This window comes from Muscardinus avellanarius (assembly GCF_963383645.1).
Source record: "Muscardinus avellanarius genome assembly, chromosome: 20".
NCBI classification, from domain to species: Eukaryota; Metazoa; Chordata; class Mammalia; order Rodentia; family Gliridae; genus Muscardinus; species Muscardinus avellanarius.
In genome coordinates, this window is record NC_137806.1 from 12,376,056 (window position 1) to 12,403,833 (window position 27,778).

General features: G+C 46.5%; 1 protein-coding gene across 15 annotated transcripts in view; it reads right to left on the minus strand.

The window, feature by feature from the left end:
- The window catches only part of PARD3 (par-3 family cell polarity regulator), a gene marked incomplete at both ends in the record, with an annotated part of 556,932 nt that overhangs the window by 328,098 nt on the left and 201,056 nt on the right, over nt 1-27,778 (minus strand). For all 15 annotated transcript variants that reach the window (XM_080716979.1, XM_080716980.1, XM_080716978.1 and 12 more), the window contains one exon: nt 20,475-20,655. In XM_080716979.1, coding sequence (XP_080573105.1) covers nt 20,475-20,655 — 181 coding nt within the window. The remainder of the gene's footprint in view (nt 1-20,474; nt 20,656-27,778) is intronic.

The window sequence follows — 27,778 nt, forward strand, 5'->3', positions numbered from 1 at the left end:
AGACCAGATTATTAAATTTTCAAAAATTTGACAGTGGACGGTTAAAAAGAAGTCATTATTAAAAGCTCAATCATAAGGGGCACATACCTACAGTCCCAGCGACTTGGCAGGCTGAGGCAGGAGGACTGCAAAGCACGTGGGCCTTCGTTGTAGCCATCGCTTTAGATGTGGATATATTTAAATATTCTATAATAAAAATGAAATTGGTCTGGGGATGTAGCTCAGTGGTAGAGCACTTGCCTAGCATGCAAAAGGGTTTGGATTGGATCCTAGCACGGGGAGAAAGAAAAGAAAAAGAAAAAGTAAAAAATCAGGAATATACAAAATTATAAAAAGAAGTGCAAATGTGTAAAGACATGGGGTAGCCGAGCGTGGTGGGCACGTTTGAAATCCCAGCACGCAGGAGGCTCAGACGGGAGGCTCCATGTTTGTGGACAGCCTCAGCTACTTGGCGAGGCCCTTCGCAACTCAGTGAGACACTGTTTCAAAATAACGAATAAAATATAGGACTGGGGGTGTCACTTTGAGGTAGAACGCCCCTGGGTTCCATCCCCAGTACCGCAAAAAATAAAAATAAGGATATGGGATAAAGGGCTTTGAGCAAGAGTGTAGCTGGGTGTGGTGGTGCACACACCTATAATGCTGAGACAGGAGGGTCGCAGGTTCAAGGCCAGCCTCAGCAGTGTAGCGAGCTTCTCAGCATCTGAGTGAGAGTCAAAACAAAAACCAAAAAGGTCCGAGAGCGCGGCTCAGGGATAGAACGCCCCTGGTCCAATCCTTAGTATCCTGCACCAAACATAAGAAGGCTGCGTCATCACCGTGACGCTACAGCCGTTCTGCTGACTTTGAAAGTCTTTCAGCCAAGGGAAATTTGGTTTTATTGGGGGGCGGGAGGGGTGCTAAAAGCAAGCCTCCTGAAAGGCTCTCCCATAACTGAAACGAGTTGGATGCAGTGTGGAATTTAATGTGAACAGCACGTCCAGAGGCGGCCTGAGCCTCGTTTATTCAGATGCACTTTGACCAGTGCCAAGCCTACAGTCATGTGACTTCTTCCATTTATTTAAGAATGATTAGGCAAAACTGATCATAGACGAGTTATGGACATAAAGCAGTTGGCCTAACCACACAAAGTGAGCAGGGCTTCCTGAAAAATTATTCAAGAGGCAATGAAGCAACTCGAAGCAAATGGAAATATTTTTTAAAGAAACTCAAGTCAGGCTTGGGACCACCTGCCTACAATCCCAGTACTAGGGAGGCTGAGACAGGAGGACTGCAGGCTTGAGGCCGGCCTCAGCAACTTACTAAGATCCTGTTTCAAAATTTAAAAAATCAAATAGGGTAGGAGGTGGAGCTCAGGAGAGAATATCCCTGGGTGGTTCAATCTCCAGTACAAAAAAAAAAAAAAAGTTGAACATGATTTTGATGCCCTTCAAGTATAGTACTAAAAGATGTTCTGAAAGATAAGACTTCCAAATGAGATTTTCTAACATGAGTGGCATAAAACTGAGAAAGCGGATTGAAGCTCATTGGAACTGACAGCAAGTTATAACGCGCAGTCAAAAGCAGACAGACGGCCCCGTTTATTAGCTTCATGTGATTAATAATGTCCGCAAGACCCTGCCTGCGGGAAAGGTGAGTGTGTGACATATATTATCAGAAAAGAATCCTGGAAAGTAACTCAAGAAAGATATCCAGAGGATACGGCATATAAAGACTTGTTAATCACACTGGACAAGGAGACCAGTCCCACGGGGGCTCTGAACAGGGGTTTGGGTTTTATTTTCATTCACATATGTCATGTCATTCTTAATTCTTGCTATGGAGATTTGAAATTTTAAAAAAAGGCTTACACCCATATCCAGAGTTCAGTCACTAAATAATGATAATCACTTGGAGCGGATATATAAATGTAGATGCAAGGAATCCCCGCAAAACGGGTGTCTGTCTGTCTGTCTGTCTGTCTGTGTCTGTCTGTCTGTCTGTCTGTCTGTCTGTCTCTCCCTCCCTCTCTCTCTCTCTCTCTCTCTCTCTCTCTCTCTCTCTCTCTCTCTCACACACACACACACACACACACTCCCTGTTAGAACACTACCGTCCCGATGGCCCCTACACTTGCACAAGACACACACATCACCCGGGCCACAGAACACCACTTACTGTGTGTGAGCGAGGGGGACCCAAGGTGTGTACAAGCTCGGCGCCTGAAAGGAAATTAGGTCCCCAGGAATCACCGAACGTGTTTAAATTTTCCTTTAAGTATATATTCCTTCGTTAACACTGGCAAAGGCGAACCCATAACTATAAAGCTTCAGCTAAATCAAACTTCCCTTCTGAAGCCATACGACCTGTTCTGACACCTGGACAGAAGGCGCCACCCACGGCTCCTTCCAATCAGAAGAACAAAGCCGATCCTCAGCCGAGTGAGCGGCTGCTTTGAGACGTTCCAGTAGATACGTGTGCTGATGAGTGGGTCTCAGTTTCCACACTGATGGAGTGTGCACTGGACACGAATGAAGCACGTCCATTTCAAACAGATGTAAAAAGTGTTTACGAAGTTTCCATGTAAATTACCAATCTCGGAGAATGTAAGAATGAAATAAAAATTGTAGCCCATGAAAAAACATTGAAAACACTTCTTTGTTGTAAAAACACATTCATATTAAATGGCTTTAGCCAATAAAATGAAAAGATCAAGGACCTCTTCGAACCTGAGTGTGGGGACATGTGATATTCAATACAGATCAATCGTCTCTTACCAGCCTGCATTCACTAGGACTGGACGGCACCTGCGTGTACTGTCTACCGTCTAATGATTTGGAGCCAGGCTACCTTACTCCCCGCCCTTGGTGACCCCGCCGTCCCGTGGACTTACAGGCAGAGCACTGAGCCAGCTGCTGGCAGAGGACAAAGCTCGGGCTCCCGTGAGCCGGGCCACAGGCATGCGCCACCACACCCAGCTTCTTTTGGTGCCACAACATTTATGTTAGAAAAGTACATACTAAAGAAAAAGTAGCATGTGTGCGCACACACGCGCACACACACACACACACACACCAAACTAGAAGGTGCTGTGCATAAGAAAATCTTTAGTTCTTTAAAAGGTTGGTAAACGCCCAAGAAGCTATTTGAGAAGCACAAAGAGCTCTTTAGGTCAGTGTTCGGGTCTAGTGCTCAGAGCAGAGTTACTAGAAACATCGAAAACAGCCCAAGACTACCAAATGTCGAAAGAACTTTGGGAATGGAAATTGCATCCCATGATGACTAACACACACTATAACAACACAAGTTACGTTATCACACAGTAACTTCGGTTGCAGTAAGTTTCATCTTTTTGTGTGTGTGGCAGTGCTGGGTATTGAACCCAGGGGCATTTTTCCTCTGAGCTATGCCCCCAGCCCTATTTTATTCTTTGTTTTGAAACTCACAAGTTGCTGAGGCTGTTTTTAAACCTGCGATCCTCCTGTCTCAGCCTCCCGAGTACTGAGAGTACGAGCATGCACTGCCATACCTGGCTAAGCGAGACAGTACTTGTAAGAGACCGCGTCTGCCTCTGTGCTCCCTGACCCTCTGGTGTATGGGGTTTCCAATCAAAATTTCACACAGTAGGAAAGTCAGCAATTATTATCAATCTTTTAATTATGTAAAAGACCCTTAAAAATCAACCAACATTCTTACCACAGATTATTTTTATTCAAGCAAACTGAATTAGGCCATAAGGGCAAGAGCTTTATTTTTAAAAATACTGCCCCATCGGATTCACCTGACTAAAACAAGCTCTCAGATACTGATGACGCCGGGGACCTCATCGCCTGTGCGTCCCTTTCCCACGTACTTTGGCCAGCCTTTGAGCCCTCGGGTCAGGTGCTAATCCTCACACACAGTCACCTGACCAGGGAAGATGGTGCCTTCATATACATAGCCGGGAAGCACACAGCTTGGGCTACAGCAGCACCAGCCCAGCATGCCGGGGGGCCCAGACTCCATGTCCAGCTCCACACCAAAGTAAATAAGCAAGCTTATAAAATAATGAAAGTGGTATCTTTTCCACACTGTAAGACATTAATTTTTTTTTTGGTGGTACTGGGGTTCCTGGAAGCCCTTCTACCTCCGGGCTACACTCCCAGACCTATTTTATACTTTTATACCTTTTTATTTTTTGGAAACAGGGTCTCTTAAGCTGTGCTGGCTTAGAACCTGCGTGATCCTCCTGTCTCAGTCTCCCAAGCGCGGGGATTACAAGCGTGGGCCACCACACCCGGTGTTTAAGACATTAAAATTTATGTCACGTGGTCCCCAGACTCGCCCTCAGTTTGGCCTTCCATGGTTTCAGTTACTTGCCGTCAACTGGGATCTAAAGATATAAGGTGGAAAATTCCAGAAATGACCATTTTACAGCTTTACGCCTGCATGCCATTCTGAGTAAGGTGGTGAACGCCACCGCTCCCCTCTGCAGGATGCCAAGTCTCGCTTTGAGCAGAGATCCACACGGTATATGCTACTCTCTCGCCAGCCACTTACTACCCACCGCGGTTACCTTGACTGGCCGATGCAGTGACACAGGGCCTTAGCAGGTAACCCTTATTTTACTTAATAATGGCCCCCAAATGCAAGAGCTGTGATGCAGGTAATTTGGATATGCTGAGAGCCCATCGAGTGCTTCCTTTATATGTCCTCTCACAGCACAGGAATGAAGTACAGTAAGAGAGTTGAAGACACCACAATCACAAAACCGTTAGGAAGCACATTTTTGTAATTATTTTGTTATTATTGTTCATTTCTAACCATGTCTAAATTATAAGCTTTATTGTAGGCATACATATAGGATTTGGCGCTATCCAGTTTCAGGAGTGGTAGTGTATTCTCTCTGGATTCGGGGAGACTCCCATGCACAGAGCGCTGAGCTGCGCCCTGCCCCACTCTGTACATGAAGGCGTTATCTCCCCTGCTCAGAGACTCTGGGTAAGAGAATCAGCGTCTCACCCGAGGACACTCACAGCCATCCGAACTATGTTGGAAAGGGAAGTGCTGGCAGGGGACGGACCGAACAGGGTCGGTCCTCTGAGGGCTTGTTTAATTGAGTGAACCTGATGGGCCAATATCTGTAAATATTTGTGGTAGACAAAAATAAGGGCGCCTCTCAGGGATGCTCACACCCACTTCCCCAGCGCTTGCTGTCCTGAGCCAAGAGGTGCTCTGCAGACGTGATGAAGATCTAGACAGAAGGAGACCGTCCCCGTGTCTCGGGCTGAATGTGTGCACCCCTCGCCTTCTCTGATTGGAATTCTAATCCCCTAAGGTGAAGGGGTAAGGAGCTGGGGCCCCCGAGGCAGCGCTGCCTTCCTGGCTAGGATGCGTGACCCTGCAACAGAGCCCCCAGCACCACCACCAGGTAAGGCGGCAGCAACAAGGCAGGCTTCCCAGGCCTCTCTCAGCCCTCCCCAGACTCCAGGACTGGGACAAAGACATCTCCATCCCTCATATGCTACCCAGCCCAAGGTATTTTGTGATAGCAGCCTGAAGAGAACAGAGACCCTGATGATTATCTAAAGAAAGTCCAGTGTAATCCAGAGACCCCTGAAAAGCAGGAGGGAGTCGGAGGCAAGAGCCAGAGGGAGATGGGACAACAGGTCCAGGGTGCAAAGCTGAGGAGGGCAGAGGTGGATGAGGGCCACACACCAGGGACGCAGATAGCTTCCAGAGCCCAGAACGGTAAAAACAAAAACAAAAACAGAAAAACACGGGTCCTCCCCTGGAGCCTCCAAAGGAAAGGCAGGCCCGCCAACCCCTGATCTCCCCCGTGAGAGGCACACGGCGTGCTGACATCCACCACTGCATCCTGTCCACAGTGCAGCCAGTAGATTTGTGGCCATGTGTTACAGCGTCAACAGACAAACACACAGAGGCGAATACATACATACACAAACACGGGGTTATACTGGCTCTACTCTTTAAAATCGGGGGCAGATAAATTCTGTATTCAATTTTAAGCAAATTTCTCAATTCTAAAGAGGGGGAAAACAAGTAGAGCAGAGCCACCAGCGTTTCTGGCTGAAGCAGAGAGGCAGAAGGCAAAGACTCAGCCCTGTCCACCCGGCGCGCCCCGGCCGCCTCACCAGGGGCACGGTCTCACACCAAGTCCATGCATCAGAAACGCACGCCCAGACTTCAACAGAGTTCTAGGTTGCTGACGCTTTGAGAACCTTCTCCCTGCCTCTCAATCCTAACCCCTCTCACAAAAGCATGGCTGTTGTCGAAAACTATTAGAGTAGATCTTTATGTGCTACTTACACAAACCCATCACCAGCTGGGTTTCCTTATTCTAAGTCATAAATCTTTAGGCTGTAACATTTCTGCCAAGCAACAGGATATTCTTTTCCAATTCATTAACACAAATTCTATATTTAAAATAAATACTTCTTAAGCTGATTTAAATAACAAATTAACCAATGGATCAGGCATGGCCCAAGCTGACATTTTAATTAAAAGTAATGATAGATTGAGCAAGCAAGCAGGATTCTAAAATGCCCTTTGGTTACTGCTTCTTCTGTATTATGGTGGGTCCGAGGCTCCTGTCACTGAGCCAGGTTTAGTTATTCCAGTGTTGAACATGAGAGCTGTCTTTAAAATTTATTATATTCCTGAAGTTATATCCTTCTATAATCCTATATAAACTACATATGCACAGACATACACACATAACATATACATAAAGCTCTTGTGACTACAGTCCTTGCCCCAAACTCTGTAAGAAAGGGTAGAAAAATGAAGGCTAGGAGCTGCTGAGTCCTTAGGAGAACCAAGAAATGGGGTTACAGAAAACATTCTACGGCCACAGAGGTAACATAAGAAGGTGGTAAGTCCAAACGGGTGGACACAGCGTGACTCAGATGCCCAAGGTGAGCTCAGCAAGCAAGAGGGAGACTGGCTGATGGGGGGCGGCCAAGGCGTCCACCTTTGACTTTATATTCTAGATTAAAGTTGAGGTGCTTTTGAATGTCAATATGAGGGGAAACCACTGAAAATACTCACCCAGTATCTGAGCTGGGAGGATGTCTACAGAGCACACCCATGCCCTTATGTCCAGAGATAGCGCCCTCAAGCCCCTTCTGCCACAAGGTCCCCATGCACACACCCCAGATGGTGGCCACGTCTGCCTCACGAGCACATGGTGCACACGCTGTGGAGTCAGTGTCAAGAGTCTTCACTCAGGAGAACAGCGACACGCTGATCTGCAGGTGCCACAATTTAGATGTGGTCCGTCCCCAAAGTCCCATGTGTCGCAGACTTGGCGGTGAGCCTGTGAAGCCCCTAGAAAGTGGTGGAAGTCCCATGGAGCCTCATGGGGGGCAGTCAGGTCTCAAGGTGCGCTGGAAGGAAGACTGGGCCTTTTTCCCTTTTTTTTCTGGAAGACAAGAGGGGGCTACGTGCTCCCACCATGATGAACTTGGCCACCACAGTCCAGGGCCAAGAGAACATGGACCCAGACCTCAAAATCCAGGAGCCAAAACAAGCCTGTCCCCTTTATAAGCTGATACTGCCAGGTACTTGTCAGTGCTGGAGCATCAATAAGCCACACGATGAACTGATAAGCCAAAGTCAATGCAAACCAATTGAGTAAACACACAACTATATGATCAAGTAAACCGATTTAGGTTTTAATTTTGATTTGGCTTTTGTTATCTGTTTTATTTAGTGTGTGTGTGTGTGTGTGTGTGTGTGTGTGTGTGTGTGTGTGTTACCAGGGATGGAACCCAGGGCATTCTACCTAAGCTCCACCCCCAGCCCTATTTTTTTAATTTATTTATTGGTGCATTGTAATCATACATCACATTGGAATATAAGACTTGAGAGGATATACAAGCACACATCATCCAATCAGCCCTCATCCAGTCCCCATCCCATTCCCTCCCCCTCCCTCGATCCCATGCTTGTTTGGTGATTAACTTTGATACATTTGTTTATGTACCTCCTGAGTTTTAAAGAGGCTCCATCCTCCCCCATCCCATACCCTCTGATTGGTCGCCTTAATTGCTTCACTATAGCCCAGCCCTATTTTTTAGTCTCTAGTTTGAAACAGGGTCTTACTAGGTTACGGAGGGCCTCCCCAGTTGCTGAGGCTGGCCTGTCTCGACCTCCCAAGTACTAGGAGTCCAAGCGTGCGCCACCACGCCCGGCTTGCTGTTCTTTTTAACGTCACCCTCCCTGAGTAGGCGTCCATGCCTCAAGAGTCAGAGGAGGTTAAAACATCAAAGGCACGCTTGCCAACACCCCGCTGCCTGGATTCCTTCTCCCTGGGTCTCTGAGCACTGGGCCTGACACAGCCGTCCTGAGCTACGAGGCTCATCTCTAGCGAGGAACAACTGCAGACAGAAGCGAAGAGAACCGGGAATGCAAAGCCTTCTCCAACCTTAAAAGCAACAAGGAAATAAGCAAGCCAACATTCAAGTAAGCAAGAGATCGCTCTCAAGTGCAGGGAGAGGAGAAAAGAGCGTTTCAACTGCCCGGCTTTCACGCTGACAAAGTGATCCTCAATAGGAGTCTCTGACACAGTAACAGGCAAAGAGCCCGCTCGTGGATGGGATGAAGATAAAAACAAACCGTGCGTCCTCACCACGGCCACAAGAGAAACAAAGACTTCAGAGAATCATTTTGTCTAGGGACGGACACATGCCCGTGCACCGCCGTTTGGAAACAGGCCTCCTCCCTTTGGTTAAACGATACTTCCTAAACAACAGCCACAGCTAAATTACGGCTACAAATTCTCAATGCAACCGTTTCTGCACTGGATAGATGGCATAATTGGACATACCAGATATATTAGCATGCAGAGGCAAGGGTTCAAGGTGAGACCTCGGTCAAGTCAAACAAAGGCTAGAATGAAGGGGAGGAGGCCCACTGTGACTGGCGGTAGGAGTCTCGTGGGTAGGGGAATGCCTCTTACCTACGAGGGCGCACAGGGGTGCAGGTCCACTCTATGGACATGCAAAAGCAACTTCTAGAGACGTCTAAGGATCCTGCTGCCTTCAAGGATCACATGCCAAGAGTGTGGCCACGGGCCCAAGTCTACGCCTGATCACACAGTGCAGAAAATCGACAGAAAATGCTCCTAGGGAAAACAGACTGTTGGATACTGTTATATAGAAAATGTATTTTACATATGTGGAAAGATTTTTAAAAGTTTAAGCATTTATCTGGGTGTGGTGGCATACACCTGTCATGCCAATACTTGGGAGCCTGAGACAGGAGGATTGCAGGCTCCAGTCCAGCCTTAGCAACTTACCAAGACCCTGTTTGACAATTAAAGGGGCTGGGGGTATAACTTGGAGGTCAAAGGCCCCTGGATCTAATCCCCAGTACCATCCAGAAAAATTAAGTATGTAGAGGCTAGAGAAATACCTCTGGAGAAGAGAGTACGCTTAGTACACTAGCAAAAAAAGGAAAATTAAGTGTTTCATATGGGCAGAACTGATGCAAAGGTCAAATGCTTATTCTGCTTAAAGATATTGTAAAGTCCTGATGCCCAACGGAAAGTACAAAGATGCTCTGACTTGAGTTTGGGAAACGCCACAAATACACCAAGAAAGGGGTCACCAAAGGATTCACACAAGGTTGGCGACGCCTCTGCTTGTCTCTAGACCTGAGCTGTGGCTCCGCCTGGAGCACGTAGCCCAGCCCCATTTCCCATCACCGGGCCTCAGTTTCCAATGGCCAAATATGGAAGGGGAACTGAGAGTTTGCTACAGGACCATCACGTGAAAGGTACAAAAATCTTTTCCAAATGTCTGTAATGGACACAAATCAGTGGCGGCCTGGATGGAGTGTCCGCACACGTCTGGGTTGCCCTGAGCGCCACAGGAGGTGAGGCGGCCTGGTCAAAAAGCTTAGACAATCGCCGCCATCCTTTGCAAAGACCACCCTGCGGCGGGGGGTTCCACACGGGGGCAGCAGGCCATGCGCAGGCCACCGGGGCAAGCGCTCATTATGTTTGAGTGGTGTGCTTAGCCTCGTGTTGACATGGGTTGGGATCTAAGGACTATATATCTGACCTTCTTTTTTAATGAACATGTGAAGTTTAAAAATAATTTTACAACCTAAGTCACCATATGTTAGTTGGTGGTTGTTTAACTGGAAATCTGAAGATTAAGATAGATATTCTTCGCAGTACCAAGCCTCTGTGGGGAAGAGCGGCTCTGTTTGGGGTATTTAGGCGTGGTCCTCTGGAACCCACAGCCCAGCCGAGGCGGCCAGCCGGGCGGAGCGGCGTCGCCTCTGCCAACTTGCTCATTAGGTCTGCCGACTCTCACCTGCGCCTCGGGCTCAGCTTTCAGGAGGGAATAAATATCAGTCCATTGTTGCCGCCTTCTGCAGGGAGCTTCCAGCACCCCTCAGTGGCACGGCGCGCCCTCCGCAATCCTCCAAACGCACGCACCTTGTTGCACCCTGTTATTTTTAAAATGTCAATTCCGCTTCCCTCTTCGGAAACAAGCTTAGCTCCAAGAAAGCTGAATCCGAGAGAGGACACGCCAAGCACGCCCTGAGCTGTGATGCTCGCTGGGCTGCTCGACAAGTTCCTTAATTTTTACTCAAGCAAAGAACACACAAAGCACATGCGGTCTTCCCCTTTAAGCTCATTTCAGAGCGTATTTAAAGCAGGCCACAGGTGACAAGAAAGCGGAGGATTCCTCTTCCAAATGGCTCTGACCCCCCCAACCTGTGTCGCAGGTCTGAAGGGAGAGGACATCAGTTCACAAACAGCAGAGCAAACAGAGCAAACAGGCAGACAGAGCAAAAGACAGAGCAAAGACCAGAGGAGCGGCCCGCCAACCAGCACTGTGACACTCAGGAGCTGGTGTGGACCAAGAGATGCAGAGAGACAGGCCATGGGCAAAAAGCACCGAAGACCCAAAGCAGTGTCTGAAAGCCCACAGAACAACGACTGATAGAATACTGTTTTGCATTTCGCAGAAGTAAAATATTCACCACCAACCCTGCAATTAGCTAGAAAATTACAATAATTACGGCAATTTTGTATCCCATCTCCAATCCAATTAATAGATATATGACCTTGTCAACATGTAATAATCAGATTGCATCTACAAGAAAACTGGATGGGTTTTCTCTGCCGAGTAGGACGCGCACAGTAAGAAGGTAATTATTTAAAATACTGAAAACACCATCCCTATGTCGTGCTCCACTTCACAACTTCAGAGGGATGCAACAGGAATCGTATTTCTATTTTCAATATATATTTAAATCAGATCCAAAGAAGAATATTCTCATGCCATTTAGTGTTAAGAGAGTAGATCTCTACAGCAAAGATCTTAGGTCTTCCAGAAAGAGGACACCGACCTGCAAATTCTTGGGTAAGAAAAATTAAGAGATTAAAAAAGAAAGGAAACTGGCTTTATGACATAAGCTTTCTGTAACAATATTTCTTCAAATTCCAAAACTTAGGAAGCCATTAAACCTTACAAGTCACTATGAAAATTTCAGAATATTTTGAAATAATGAATAAAACTAATTTTAATAATATAGTTAAGAGCCAGGCATGGTGGCGCAGGCTTGTAATCCCAGCATTCAGGAGGCTGTGACAGGAGGATTGTGGTTTGAGGACAGCCTCGGCTACTTAGTGAGGCCCTTTGCAACTCAGTGAGACCCTGTTTCAAAATAAAGAATAAAAAAACAGGGCTGGGATTGTATCTTGGAGGTAGAATGCCCCTGGCTTCCATTCCCAGTACAAAATTAAATAAAATAAATAATAAAAATGGAGCTGGAGGGTGTAGCTTGGAGGTACAATGCCCCTGGGTTCCATCCCTGTACCACACACCCCCCCCAAAAAAAAAATATATATATAATATATATATATGTGTGTGTGTGTGTGTGTATGTATGTATATATGTATATATGAAAAGGTTAAAACATGCGAGGGATGGTGACACATGCCTTTAATCCCAGTTCTTGAGAGGCTGAGACAGGAGAATTACAGGTTCAAGGTCAGCTTCAGGAACTCAGAATACCCAAGTTGAATCCACAGGTTCCCCAGCCAAAACATACATACATACATATGTATGGACATATGTATACACACACTTAAAAATTACTAAAACAAAATGTAATAAATCAGCTGCTTCACTAAAAAATTTTAATATCACTTTGGGAAATTTTGCCGTCAATACTACATATGACATTTCCAAAGAAACTTGAATCTCCATCTCAGCAAACGCTAAAAGAACAGAATTCTGGGATGCAAAGGAACCTGACACATTGCTAAAGCCAGGCTGCCTGTCCCCAGATGCCTGGCTGCTAAGAGAACCTGTTGAGTCAGGCATGGTGGTGCTTATGGGTAAAGTCAGTCTTTGGGAGGCTGAGACAGGAGGATCACAGATTCAAGGCCAGCCTCACCAACTTAGCTAGACTACAGAATTAACTAAGACCTTGTTTAAAAACAAAACAAAAAATATAATAGGGCTGGGGGTGTTGCTCAGTAGTAAAAAATGACCCTGGGTTCAGTCCCTAGTACAACAAACACACCCACGTACATACATATACACACACGCTGCTTGGGTATTACAAAAAGAAAAATATCTTAAAGTGAAAAAACCTATTCGTCCTGAGGCCAATGATTTGCTTGTGAACTGCATACCGCAGAACACATCAGGTCTTCTCAGCCAGACCAGGTTAATACTGAACAATCAAGAGAGCTGATCACAGATCACGAGCAGCTACAATTAGCATCATTCTCAAGAAAACGCCTATTGGCCTGAAAACCCATTTTTCTACAGTCAGGAGACACGGGTTAGACATACCCAGGACACGCATGTCCAAAGTCCACGGTGCTTTTAGGGAGTCCCTGACAATGTTTTAATTTCTTTTAAAATAAGAATAACAAAAATCAACTCTTAGGATCAAAGGAAATGTGCGCATTATTTCCTTGTATTAGAAGAAAATAATCCCTTTGGGCCCAATAAAAATCTATTAGATTTTGCACAGACAGAAAAATAAAAGACGGAGATAAAGTGACATAAAATACAATCTCATTATTGCCATGTTATAGAGGGGCCAGGAGAGCCCACGTGCCTAGAATTAACATCGTGATGATGCCGTGAGCGGCTCTTCTCCAACTCTGAACATTAAAAAAAAATCCTAAAACAATGTAGGCATCACCTCTCCTGGACGCCACCACTGCTGAAAGGCACAGCCACCGGAGAAGCCTCCAGAGTGACCGGGTGCTCATCTGGAGCAGGGGCTTGCGGCCACCGGGCAGGGTCCTGCCGCTCCACCGCGTCTAGAAGGGATGGCATCCCTCAGTGGTCACAGCAGAACACAAGCGGACGAGGCTCGCGCTTGTTTCCAATTTCGCATGGAGGAAATGAGCAGGATCGGCTAATACTGCTTCAAATAAACTCATCTCTTCCTTCCTTCTTGCCGATGCACCCAGCCCAGCAAGCACCCGGGAAGCCGCACATGCCCAGCTGTGACCACATCACGCGCTGCCCTCCGGCTGGCCGGCCCGAAGCTGCCCACAACCACCGCTTCCGCCCCGGCGTCCTTCCCATCTGTCCACCTTCCGGGAAGCCTGGCCAAAGGCAGAGGGTTATGGCCGGCTCCTTGCGCCAGCGAGCGCTCAGTCAACAGGCTTCCGAGCCCTCTTGGAAGGGTCTTCATGCACCCCCACATTAAAAAGGAAAAATTTGTTACGTATGTGTATCCTGATACTACTTTGATCGATTGTATACTATTTAATTTTTTACTGGTGCACTGTAGTGGTACATCTTAACAGAGTACAAGACGGTAGAGGCATGCAGACACACATCGCCCAATTGGCCCTTCCCCAACTCCCACCCCATCCCTCCTCTCCCTCCTCTTCGTGTTTGGCTTAGTGATTGGCTTTGATGTGTTTGTGAATGAATAATAATTACCACAGTATATTTAACTTTACAGGAGATTCTTCTGGTGTTTTTTATGAATTTTCTTTTTTGTTGAGAAATGTGAAAAAGTGATCAATAAAAGATATTTGAGTCTTAAAATATATTGGGTAAAAATTTAAGATTATACAAAATGGGCGGAAGTTTATGGAAACAGGTAACAAGTAAACTTCCAAGACATTAAAGATCCCAACATTAAGGGTAATTTTAAACATACAACAGCAGACGAGAGCATCCTGCACCCGAGCGCGCCCTGTTCCCCACGGCCTGCGCCCCGCGCCTGAATTGTGTTAAAGTTCAGCTACATCATCTCAACCAAATAGTTCAGGAAGTATTACTCAGAGATAAAGTTCTTCCACAAATAATTTCAACAATATTTCTATACTTGAGGAAATAATAGTGTAATCCCAGTACTACTTGGGAGGCTGAGACAGGACGATCAGAGGCTCGTGGCCAGCCGCAGATACTTGGTGAGGCCCTCTGCAACTCAGTAAGACCTTGTTTCAATAGTAAAGAAAAAAGCTGGGCGTGGTGGTGCACACGTGTAATCCCAGCGCTAGGGAGGCTGAGACAGGAGGATCGCACAGGTTCAAAGCCAGCCTCAGCTACTCAGTGAGGCTCTCAGCAAGTGAGACCCTATTTCCAAATAAAGTATATTTTTAAAAGAAAGGTCTGGGAGTATAGCCCAGAGATAGAAAAGCCCCTGGGTTCCACCCTCAGTACCACAAAAAAATAAATAAAATAAATAAAATAGTTCAAAGGTAGAATGTCCGGGGATTCAATCCACACCACAAAAAATAATAATCCCTTAATATCAAATACCAGAGTTAGTGTGCAATGCCCGACTGGCATACGAGTGACATCCTGTTTTTTTAAGTTCCATTTTGATCAGGATTTAAATGAGACCCAGGGCCGGGCGTGGTGGCGCACGCTTGTAATCCCCGCGCTTGGGAGGCGGAGACAGGAGGATCGCGCAGGTTCGAAGCCAGCCGCGCTGGCGTAAGAGACCCTGTTTCAAAAATATAAAATAGGTCTGGGAGTGTAGCCCGGAGGAAGAAGGGCTTCCAGGAACCCCAGTGCCACCAAAAAAATAAAAAAATAAAAAAAAAATTAAATGAGACCCAGGCTTCATGGCAAAAGCTCTCGATGAAGACGCCAGCAGTTTGTAAGCACCTGCTCTGCCTCCTCTGCCCTCTGGCGCTCATTGGCAGGACGCTCACCCAGTCCTGAGGAGGCTCACCCACACCATGCTGCTAAACGCTTCTCTGATTCCTGCGAACCGGCGGGTGGGTCTGGATGCCGGGTGAGGGTCATAATCTCTTTCTCTAACCACAGGAACTTCCTGGGAGGCAGTGCAACCCTCCATCAGGAGGCAGACGGCCTCTCTGAAGTATTCTGGGGATGATTAGTCGGGATAATTAGGACAGGATGGTTATTTTTTAGTGGTGGCGCTGCTTGATGGGTGCCTTAGTTTATTTGGGGCGATTCATAAAGAACAGAAGTTGACTCTCTCGCAGCTGTGGGCTAGGAAGCCCAGGTAAGAACGGCCAGCACCAGGTGAACCAGTGACGAGGGTGGGCAGGGTTCCCACGTGGCAGGTGGGGGGAGGGGGGCGAGCTCTGCCCCACGACTGTCATCTCCACATTCGCCCATCCTTAGCGGTAGAGCCCTGAGGATGTGACACCTCCCACTAGGACCAGCAAGCAATGGGGGTGCACTGCGATGTACTGAGTCCAAGAGAGAATTTGGGGAGACATGTTCAGGCCCCAGCAATAATACTGAGAGCCACAGAGCCATGGAAAGTACTGGGGGTAGAGAAACAGGGCACCATGAGTCCATCGGTACTTCTGCATTTTATCAGTTGAAATACTCATATAAAAAGAAACTTCCAGCCCAGTGTGGGTGCACACCTGTAATCCCAGGACTTAGGAGGCTGAGACAGAAAGATGATAGGTTTGAGACTACCCTCAACAACTCCAGGAGACAACATGTAGGGAGAGCATGTTTCATAATAAAAATAAGTAAAATTAGGCTGAAGGTGTGGCTCAGAGGCAGAACACCACGGAGGGAGGATGGATGGATGGATGGATGGATGGATGGATGGATGGATGGATGGATGGATGGACGAACGGATGGATGAACAGATGGTCGGATGGATGGATGGATGGATGGATGGATGGATGGATAGACGAACGGATGGATGAACAGATGGTCGGATGGATGGATGGATGGATGGATGGATGGATGGACGGGCGGACGGATGAAAGGAAATGATTTGGTTATTCCATGATACATGATGAGAGATGCATAATAAGCGATTCTTTTTTTCTCAGTTTTCCAAATAAGTTGACTGATGGCATCTTCTACTTTGCCTATTTATTTCTCATAAACTCTTTACTTTTGCTACTCTATTTCCTGATGTCCTGACCGGTTCACCTTTGGTCAGCAGGGGCCCCGAGTTAGTTCCTTTCTCGTTTTCTGGTATGACAGGAGGATCCAGTATCACCTCACACACCTTCCACTGGTCCTGAACTCACTTCTCCAAGGAGGGCTGACCTCTGCTCCTGGGAAATGCCATTTGCAGCACAGAGAGAGGCTACAGGAAAGGCTTAGTGGCTCGATGGTTGTGAAGTCTAGACATTTCGCTCAATACATGCCAGATTTTTCATTTGGTTCACACTCCATTTTTTAGAAATAAAACATACTGTAGATTTATTACGTTATGTCGAATCCAAACTGAGGACCACTGGGTTTCAGACTCTTACAGCTGCATGCCTTCCCATTAGTACCCAGAAGCCTGTGTCCACCTAGCCATCAGGAATGGCAGAATGCATTATCAGCTGAGAATCCCTGATGGGAAAATCCAAAACGCTCCAAAACCTGAAAATGTTCCAGCTCCGCCACGATGTGAGGAGGTAAAACCACACCCCCGACTGCACAGCTCGGGGCCCGTCAACGCAGGTGCACGGAAACTCTGTCAGATTACCTTCGAGCTGTGTGCATGAGGTGTGTATGAAACACGTATGGCTTCCATATTTGTACTTAGCTTAGGTGCCATCTCTCACATCAGATATGCAAACATTCCAAAATCCCAAACACTTGTGGTCCCAGGTAATTCAGATGAAAGGTTCCCCACCTGCACTAGTCTCCATGCACTCGGCCAGTCGTGCACCCACAATCTAAGACTGATGACGCCTACATGACCAGTTGGGGGTTCCTTTGAGTTTCACTGCCCCCGTCCCAGAGGTTCTACAAATTATGGTATTTTAAAGTGAATGGATGCTGGGCGTGGTGGTGCACGCTTGTAATCCCAGCATTTGGGAGGCTGAGACAGGAGGATCACGGTTCGCAGACAGCCTCAGCTACTTAGTGAAGCCCTCTGCAAACCAGTGAGAACCTGTTTCAAAATAAAGAATAAAAAATAGGGCTGTGGGGTGTCACTCGGAGATAGAATGCCCCTGGGTTCCAGCCCCAGTACAAGGAAGGAAGGAAAGAAGGAAGGAAGGAAGGAAGGAAGGAAGGAAGGAAGGAAGGAGAAAGGGAAAGGGAGAAGAAAGAAAAAGAAAGAAAGAAAGAAGAAAGGAAGGAAGGAAGGAAGGAAGGAAGGAAAGAAAGAAAGAAAGAAAGAAAGAAAGAAAGAAAGAAAGAAAGAAAGAAAGAAAATAGTTATTCTTGGTATGTTGGGGCCACCAACTAGACACATATATATGGTGAGATATTTCACACATCTGTTTCTTCCTGTAAGAAGTAAAAAGTAGAGTTGCTTATTCCTCAACTGAGGAAAAATCTACTACCCTATGCTTCCTGGTTTTCAAATTTATAAACAAGGAAGACCACACAGATCCTTCATAGGAATGGACCACAGTAACCCCACTCTGGAATCTCACGGCCCAACACACTGGCAAGCACAGACAAAACCGTGCTTTCTACTTGAAGACTGCTTCTAATAGAGCGTGAGAAGTCACCGTAATAGATGGGTGGCGGGGAGGGCAGTTGTGTGATGTGGGCATGGAAGCTCTGCCATTCTGTAACTCATGACGATGTATGATTACAATGCACCAATAAATTTAGAAATTTTCAGATATTAAAAAATAGATGGACAGAATGTGTGAGAGGTTACTTTACATACTCGTGAGCCTTGTACGCAACAGACACTCAACACATACATACCTAGCATCGGCCAAGGCCATAAAATCTAAAGCACCTTACATAACTTTTCTCCAAAAAAACAAGAGAATATAAGCTGAAGTTAGCATTTAAATTTTAACACACAGGACTCGCCAAATGCAAGTGTTTACATGAAAAAAACATTGAATCCAGAGGCGGCAAAAGATAAAAGCTGATGGAGGGGAAGTCATTCCGACTCTTCCCAACACGCACACAAGGTCTGCAGCTTCCACAGCATCTGCTTTATGGTCCAGCTAAATGAAAGGTGCGCCTTGCTTTAGCAAACAAATTCAAAACCAAAAGATAATGTAACCACAGGTGCTATGTTTAAGTACGGACATTACGGTGGTCTGACACCTAGAGAGCCACTGTTTCCCAAACCTCCACTACCTTAGAATTGATGCTGCAAATTAAAGCCCCTTTAATCATGCTTAGACAATGTGCTTTTTGTACCTAAGTTCCTTGTAAGTATTCATGACTGTATGGGCTTCAGGAGCTAGTGCCAGATAAAAGAAACTAGGGTTCACCCATACACCATGCGTGGTACCTGGCTCAAGGAAATCCGCCAGACTTTTTAAAGAGCTCTTGGTAGTGATCAAATGTCATTTACACAAATCAGTTTGGTCACTTATCCACATGCACAAGCACACCTACATCTACACACACACACACACACACACACACACACACACACACGTAGGTATGACCAAATGAACAAGTTGGGCACAGCCAGGCACACCAAAAGCCCCATCTGCTCAGCAGGCTCAGGTAGCAGGATCACTTGAGCCCAAGAGGTGGAGTCTATCCTGAGCAACAGAGCGAGACAGGAGAAGGAGAGAAATGAAAAGGAAAAAGGTGTTCAACTAAAACAACTTACTGTAGCTGTTCCCCCGCAGGCTTCTGTCGAAACGCTTTCCTTTGTACCAGAACCTCGGCCACTGCGGGCAGCGATTAGCAGCAGCCCACACCCGCACAGAATCTTGCATGGCTTCGCAACACCCTTGCAATGCAGCTCCTGGGTCCCCACACCTCTGCAGGCAGACTCCAATGGGCCATGGGATTTGCTAACTATGAAGCTGATATTCTCTACTTTAACTTCCTATACATTTTTCCCCCAGTGCAAAAGATGGAAGCCAGGGCCTGGCCCATGTGAGATACATCTTCAGCTACCCTTGGACCCACCCATCCCATCCCTTATATATATCTTTAAGGAAAAGCAGAAGCAAAAAGTCTATCAGAAACACTTAGAAGCAAATTACTAAAATGCTCCAGGTGGCCAAAAAGAAATTTGGAATAAAGCCAGGCGTGGTGGTGCACCCTTGTACTCGGGAGGCTAAGACAAGAGGTTTGCAGGTTTATGGCCAGCCGCAGCTACTTAGTGAGGCCCTCTACAACTTATCAACACTCTTTCAAAATAAAGAATAAAAACTAGATCGGGGGTGTCACTCAGAGGTAGAAAGCCCCTGGGTTCCATCCCCAGTACTTTAAAAATAAAAAAAAAAAGGTAGGAAGAGATGAATTCTAGAAGAATGGATTGTGCACCCTGTTAATTATCGACATTCTAGATGCTGTTCCATATTGCATACTCTTATACATCTTCTCTATCTAGATAAAGACCCACTGAAGACCAGCCAATGAGCCCATACAAGACCAAACTATCTCTGCAAAAGCTGAGGTGTTTACAGAGGTGCCTTAAAGATAAATGAGATTTCAAGGTCTAAGTTTCTCGGAATGGACCATCCTGCACTTAACAACACAGCTCAATTATAACTGTCCACGTGAAATACTATGCAAAAGTGTCTTCCTTTTCTTAGTGAATCATCCGGAAAGGGGAAGAATTCTCCACCGAGCATCCTTCAAGCGCGCTAGGTCACAGGGTCCTACCAGAGACTCCCTATGTCCCTATCTTTCCACTCCTGTGGCGTCTTCCCGGCAGCTCCCCCAGAGCCTGGAGGTAGCTTTGGGCCTGAGGACCGGTCTTCTGCAGCTCTCCAGAGCGTTCACGGATCATCAGTCAAGGCTACAACTGACGGGGCAGAGACTCCGGGATGCGGGTTTGAGAATCTCTTCGATTATTTCTAGAATTATGAAATATATAGGAAAGATCCAGCTAATCTAACTTCCACTATCATCCTTATTTGCCTTGAATGATTAAAACTATTTGTCTATAGTTTAAAAATAAAAAAAACTCCACGCTATAAAAATGAACATGGCTGTCTACTTCTCTTGCCAAAGCCATCGACAAAGGTCCATCTTCAATGAACTTCAGATAAAAATGGTAATAAATTCCAGTCCTGGGAGCAGCGATGGACGACAAAGGCTGGCGTCCCTGTAATCATGAATGAGACGCGCCAAGCCCAAGACCAAAGGGCTGCCACTTACTTGCACGAAGAACCGAAGGCGTGACCTCGATTTCGCTTGTTGCTTGGTAAGGCTGGAAGGCCGACACAGTGTTGGTCCCGAGCTCGCTACCAAACCCCTCTGGACTCTGGGTGCCCGTGGAGCTGGCACTGGTGCCGTCGCCGCCATGGTGAGGGTCCTGCTCATCGAACACCGCGACCAGCTGGAAGACAGGCAGAGTCCACATGTGAGTAAAGGCACCAAACAAAGAATACCACTTGGACAGAACTCTGCAGAGGAAAAATACTATCAATGCACTCCCGAATGTTAACTTTTAGCAAACAAAATGTTAACCGAGTGCCGCCCTTAAATTGGTGATTGACCTCTACATTTTCTAACTTGTAAATTTTATATCCAAAATCCTATAGGTGAAAAACAGTAAAACATTGTTATCACAGAATCCTAATTCAGGCATCAGTTTAGATCTTTTTACTATTGGAGGGGGGCGGCACTGGGAATTGAACCCAGGGGGCATTCTACCTCCAAGCGACATTTCCAGCCCGACTTTTTATTTTGAAACACTCTGAGTTGCTATGGCTGGCTGTGAACCTGTGATCCTCCTGCATCAGACTCTCAAGACCCTGGATTACAAGCGTGCACCACCATGCCCAGCTGACTTTAACACAGCTTATACTGTTAAATGGGTAGGAAAAATGCCAAAATGTTTGCATGTCCATGTGTAAATATGTATATACAGTTGTGTGCGTGCATACACATAAGCTACTCTTCACATAGGAAGGAGGTATTAAAAATTACACATATTTGCTGATTTCTGCATAAAAATATATGAAAGAAAAATATCTAGTAAAATAGGTTATTTATTAAAAGAAGCAGATAGGAAGAAGGTTAAAAGAAAGGGAAGATGGGAATATACCGGGATATAAGAGGGAAATGACATTTTCTGAGTATTTTTACATAAAGCTGCAAATCTAAGGGCCACAATAATGACTCAATTATCTAAGAGAGAAATTGGTAATTGGAACCCACAAGGATGGCAGTGTGGAGGAGGGGACACCAGGAGAGTCCAAAAGCTCGCAAACAAAACTAAGGTGCCGCGGATGCATCTCATGACCGCGCGGAACCGGCAGGAAGAGCATCCAGGAGCTTAGGTTGGAAAATCCTATTTCAGGACAGACAGCGCTGGCCCCGCAGACTGCGTTCCAGCGAGTCCATCTGCTTCGGACGACTGCATGGCTTAGCAATTCTCTAACACAAGTACGTTCACACACACACACACACACACACACACACACACACACACACACACGCCAACACACCTACCACGAGTGAAAACATTTTGAGTAATGACATCCAGTGTTCTCACAGTCCGAAAGTGATGTGGCAAAGCTCTCTGTGGCGTTGAAATGGAATCAGATGTCAATACACACTCGTGGGGTCTGGTCTGGTTTCGTGGTGCTGGGAACTGAAACCAGGGCTGTTCTACCACTAAACAGCACACCCCCAGCTCTTTAGGTTTTTGAGATGGAGTCTCAATTGACCTGGCTGGCCTCAAACCTCAACTCCTGCCTGAGTCTCCCAAGTAGGTAGGATTAGAGGTGTGGAACTACACCCAACTCAAAATTCATTTTGTTGTTGTTTTGATTTGGGGTTATGTTTTATTTGGGTACTGGAGGTTGAACATAGAGGCATTCTCTCTCCAAGCTACACCCAAGCCCTTTGTATTTATTTTGAAACAGGGTTTCACTCAATGCTAAGGTTAAATTCCTGAGGCCAACCTCAAACGTGTAAATCCTCCTACCTCAGCCTCCCGAGTACTGGGATTGTAACTGTACACCACCACCCCTGGCTCAAACTTGGCTTCCATAAGTAGGTACAGTCGTGTGCTGCATAATAACAAAATAACATTTGAAGAAATGTGTCACTGGATAGACCTTCTGGAGCACACTTGAGCGCCTAGACTGGACACATCGATCCCTCTACTGGCCACTGGATGCAACTAGTCCCGGAGACTGGCATAGAAAGGCGCAATTCCTAAAATAAGGATTGTACTCTGTAACAATGACAAAAAGTACAACATCACCAACACAACCTGGGAAACAGTCGTCTTTGTTATGCTCAAGTATCGCATAACCCCTGGGCAGCGCTCTTGTGCAGCCCAGACATGTTTACACCAACATCACCACACACACAGTCGCGTGTTGCGCTTTGACGTCACTAGGCAACAGGAAACGTCTGGCTGCCTCTGATCTAAAGGATTCCCCCTGTATATGCACACCACTGCTGACTGAAACCTTATGCTGTGGTAAGTGATTACAAGACAGACGCACAGACAGCTAAGTAGATGTCTTAATACGTGCGTGAGTACACAAGCGTGTTTCCTGGCTCTGTTCCCTCACGGGCTCTAGAAGCCATGATATCTCAGTACCAGTGAACACACCTAGTGCCCAAATCTTGCTATTATCATTCTCCAATAGATAAGCCAGGGCTCCTGGGGAAAGTGGCTGTTTTTAGGGCCAGGGGCAATGACCTTGTGATGCCAGGCGTGAGCAAATATTCAACAGTGCTAGGGACACATCAAAGGGGCAGGTGCCAACCAAAAGGGGCTTCGTGGCCAAAGCGGAGACAACTCATAAACATGTAAGTAATGGAAGCACTGGATGATAACCCCAAGTATCAATACGCAAGTTTCCACAATGGCTTACAGGAAAGTTAAATGAATGGTGGAGAATGAAGAGCCCCTCTGTAGGGAACATTCCAGATAATGAAGACAGAGGAATCATGGAATAGAGATGGAAGATTCATTAGGCATCTTCTACAACCTCTACATCAAGTGTTGCTGACGGGCTTGCCTAGCGGAAGCTAGAGTCGACGTGGAGTGGGGAGGTTGGCGGAGGGGGGATATGATGAGAAACAGGACATTTGCATATCTGAAAATGTCTCCCAATAGGAAATATTTTAACTAAGAAGGAAAAAATAAAAATTATTTTTGCAGTGGAAAAACTTGGCAGACACCACGCTAACCAGAGTCAGCATCACCACGCAAGCTAAGAGTCGGCATATGATGAGCCGTCTGATAAAATACACCAAGGATATGGCATCACTGCCGTGGCTGGCACTCCTGCCAAAAGCATTTAACTTCAAGTTAATCATGAAACATTAGACAGCCCCAAATTGAAGGACATTCCACAGAATAAATAATACCCTTTCAGAGTACAAAGGTCATGAAAGTTAAAGAAAGAATGATGAAATTATGTAAATTGGAGGCTGAGGAAAATAAGAACTCCATCTACTGTAATTCTTAACTGGATCTAAGATTTGAAAAGAAAAAAATGTTAATTTAAGAAAAGAGCCAAAATGTGAAAAGATCAGTTGATAGCACTGACTCCGTGCTGGCCTATTTTTGACAATGGTACTTGAACTATATAGAATGTTAATAGCAGGGATTAAGTGACAAGTGTATGAAATATTCTGCAATTATTTCTTCAACTTTTCTAAAATGTAACATGATTTCAAATGAAAATTTTAAAACACTGGGTACAATGTTAAAAATTCCATAAAAAATACTCTATTTCATCGTATTACTAAGACAGTTCTTAAACACGATTCCACATCTTTGAAAATGATGTCCATCACGTTGGTCAATCACCTGCCGTCCTGTGCCTAGTGACCAGGGAAGGATGAACCTACAGGCAAAATGACCCAGTTCTTCTGCCTCCAGCCCAGGCGTCCCAAAGCCCTGCTCCTACCCACTCCTACTGCGAGAGGACAACACCATAGATTTACAGAATCTGAGCAGGATTTAGACAGTTCGGTCATTTTGACAAAGGCTATCCTCATGAACGCTGAACCTTATCACTTGGTGAAGGAAGCACACCAAACAGTGAACTCAGGACCCAGCTGGGGCAGGACGTGTGCTTGGCTGATTACAGAATCTGGCGGGAGGCTGGACGGTTAGAAGGCACAACAGGAGGGGCGCTTGGGTTTCTTGACCTCACAGGAGGCAACGAAGGGGGAAGAGAATCTTAACAACTGCAGAAATGCAAAGGTGTTTTATGCAAACACCAGCTTCCAGGTGCGGTAATAAAATCCACTTGCTCATCTGACATTGACTGGCCAGTGTCTCCGGGTGTCAGACACTCAGACATTCCACTAGATCAAGGATCAGCAAACTCTTTCAGAAAATGACCATAAATAAAAATCTGTGGATCTGTGGCTCATGTCACCTCCATCACATCAGCTCTAATCCACCCCACCATAACACGAAGCAGCCACAGACCACACACACAAATGAGCATGTCTATGTTTAAATAAAACTTTATTTGCAGATGTAGGTAGAGGGCCAAGTTTTGTGCTTTTCCATTTTTAAGTACGGGCATTTAAGATCTCTGAACTTCAAGGTCACATAATCATAGCTTTTAGAAAGTGTGTAGCTTAAAATGCATTTTGAAGATATGAAGTTTTGACATTTTGGTGTTTAACTGGGAGCAAATCAGCCAGGCGTGGTGGCGCACGCTTGTAATCCCCGCCCTTGGGAGGCTGAGACAGGAGGATCGCACGGGTTTGAAGCCAGCCTCAGCTAGTGAGGCTTTCAGCAACTTAGTGAGACCCTGTTTCCAAATAAAATATAAAAAAGGTCTGGGAGTATAGCCCAGAGGTAGAAAGCACCCAGTTCCACCCCCAGTACCACCAAAAAATAAATAAATAAATAAATAAATAAATAAATAGGAGCAAATCAAATTCAAGTTTCTTATTAACTCTGCAATGATATCTGCTTTCAGGAATCAAGTCCTTTCTGAACAGTGATAATGACAAAGCACGCGTCTTTAAATGCTGCACACGATGGAGGAGCGTACACACGTGGAGTCGTTTCAATAATGATCTCCGGCACTTTGAGCAAACAGGAGGCTCGGGAAATCTGAGCTGGCATGAGCAAATGCTGCTGGAATCTCAGTGGCGGACTCACAGTTGGTGATTTGAATAGGCCGATAACACACAATTTTACAGCTTTCTTTTAAACCAAAATTTAAGTGCCAGGTGCAGATATGACGTAATGTTGTGTTAAATTTGGAAGGATGTGTAATTTTAGAAATTCTACTCAATAAGAATGCAGAGAGTAACGCAGCAGAAGAGCCCGGGAGGGGCCTCTGCAAGAACATGACATGCTAACGTCTCTGCTGTGCCCCTCAAGAAGGAAAGGAAAGGTCTTTGCGTTTCCAGACCACAAGTTGACTCCACATCTTAACAGGTGGGATCTGTACTGCTGTCCATGTAGTAGATCATTTTTGGCAGGTGGATTTTTAATTTCCATTAGTTATTTATCTGTCCTGTGTTCCCGTGAGAAAAAATAAGCTGTGCTTGGGTGACACCCCTAATCCTTCAAAATATAAACTTTGAACAACATCCCAAACCCTCCTGCTTCATCGAGGGCACATCATCTCCTCGCTCCGAAACTTCAGAACCAAAAGAAAACCTGGTACAGAAATGTCACATGTAAAGGCTTGTAAGCCATGTGGATTTAGAGTGCCCCCTCTAACGGGGAAATTATAAGCTGAATGTCGACAAGGGCCTGTGGTGAAGTGGCAGACAGCAGGGACTTGGGCATGGGCTGCTTGTAACCCAGCTCTGGTCCTGTGCTAAAGACGGCTGTGGGTGCCTCGCCTCACCTGGAAAGAGGTGGGCAGTCCCCTAGGCAGGACAACAGCCTCTCGCCAAGGGGAGCCGTAACCGAATCCCTAGCACCAGCCCGTGTTACCTTCCCTGGCAAAAGGGACTTTAGATCGGATTCAAGGCAAGAATCTCCAAAGGGAAAGATTATCCTGGGTAATTCTGTGAGCCCGTCTGATTGAATGAGTGGGGGGGGGGGACCAAGTATTCCTGGCTGGGCTGGAGAGATGCTGCTCACTGGCTCTCAGGATGGAGACAGGAGGCAGGAATCAGAGGATGCAACAGCATCTCGGTGAGGCAAGAGACGGTCCTCCAGACCGCGGGCGGGACCCTGGCTCTGAGGCGCGTCTTTCGCCAGTGAGACCGGTCAGTGCGTGCCATCTGGGATAATAAACTTGCTTTGTCTCAAGCCACCAGCTTCACGTGGCAGAAAGAGGAAGCTAACAGCGGCACGTCTACCTCAGCCTGTCTATCTTTACGAGATGAAGCCAGCAACCCTCAGAACCCGACGGGCACAGGCTTACCACTGCTATGACTAAAATGTATTGTGGTGGGTGATGAAGGCACGTTTTTGTAAGTACAAGGATTAACCAGCGTAATGAAGGCTGAGAGTTCAATTGGTGTCAGATTCTACAAGCCAATGATGCTGCAAATAAAAGCAGGACAAACGCAGAATAGAAAGCGGGGCGTGCCTCACTGGGCGATGCCTCCTCCAGTGCACAGCCACAAAAGAAGCTCTTCGATGGGAGGTTCATGCCGCCCCTCGGTGCCTCCAGTGTACCATGGAGAATCCGAGGCTCCGAGAGGACAGTCAGGCTGCAAAGACAGAGTGGATCGAAGCTTGTAAATTACATCTGCCTGGTTCCCAGCATCCTGCTCCCTCCAGATGCCCAGGCTTGGAGAGATTGCAGAGAAGTTGCCAGGTCTGACCATCTCCATTTCTCCTTGACCAACCTAAGGTTGCAAGTCAACACGATTCTGACACCCCCACCTCAGCTTCTGGACATTTCCCAGCAGAAGCCAGAGGCTTGCAGACAATCTCCTACTGCCGGCGTCCGCTGGGTCTGACCCAGGGAGCCAGAGACAATCTAAAGAACCTGCAAGGCCGGCCTTCAGAAGGAAGATGGCAGGTGACCGAGGTCAGTGGCCAGTATGAAGGCCTCCAGCACCGGAGCCCACACGCACGCCAGGAGCAGGTGCACCTCGCTTCTGCCACCGCCACCGGGGCCACCCGTCCCAGGTCGAAGGTCACCTGACCTCGGAGCCAAGAGCATCCTTTAAGAAGGATGAACTCCATTACAATGCTTAAGAATATTCTGCTCCAGCTAGAAATGAGAGTGGAAGAAAGTTGCCTGTGGTGCTCCCGGCCTGAGGCGCAAACGTCTCTGAACTGAGATTTAACTCTGCTGTCCCTCAGGTGACATGCGCTGTCGCCCCTGGAGCCTTCAGACTAATTAGTTTCCCAATTTGAGAGTTACGCTCAACTAACAGCCCTTCGTAAGTCACCCGCAAACCACATGAAAATATGCAAATGCATCCCGCTAGCCGATCCCCAGCCATTGGTTCCCCTCCTTGCCGCCCTCCCCCCATCCTTGTGTACTACCCAGGAGGCCACGGCAAGCCTGCGCTGCTGCTTACGTGACAGTAAAAGGACAGTTTGG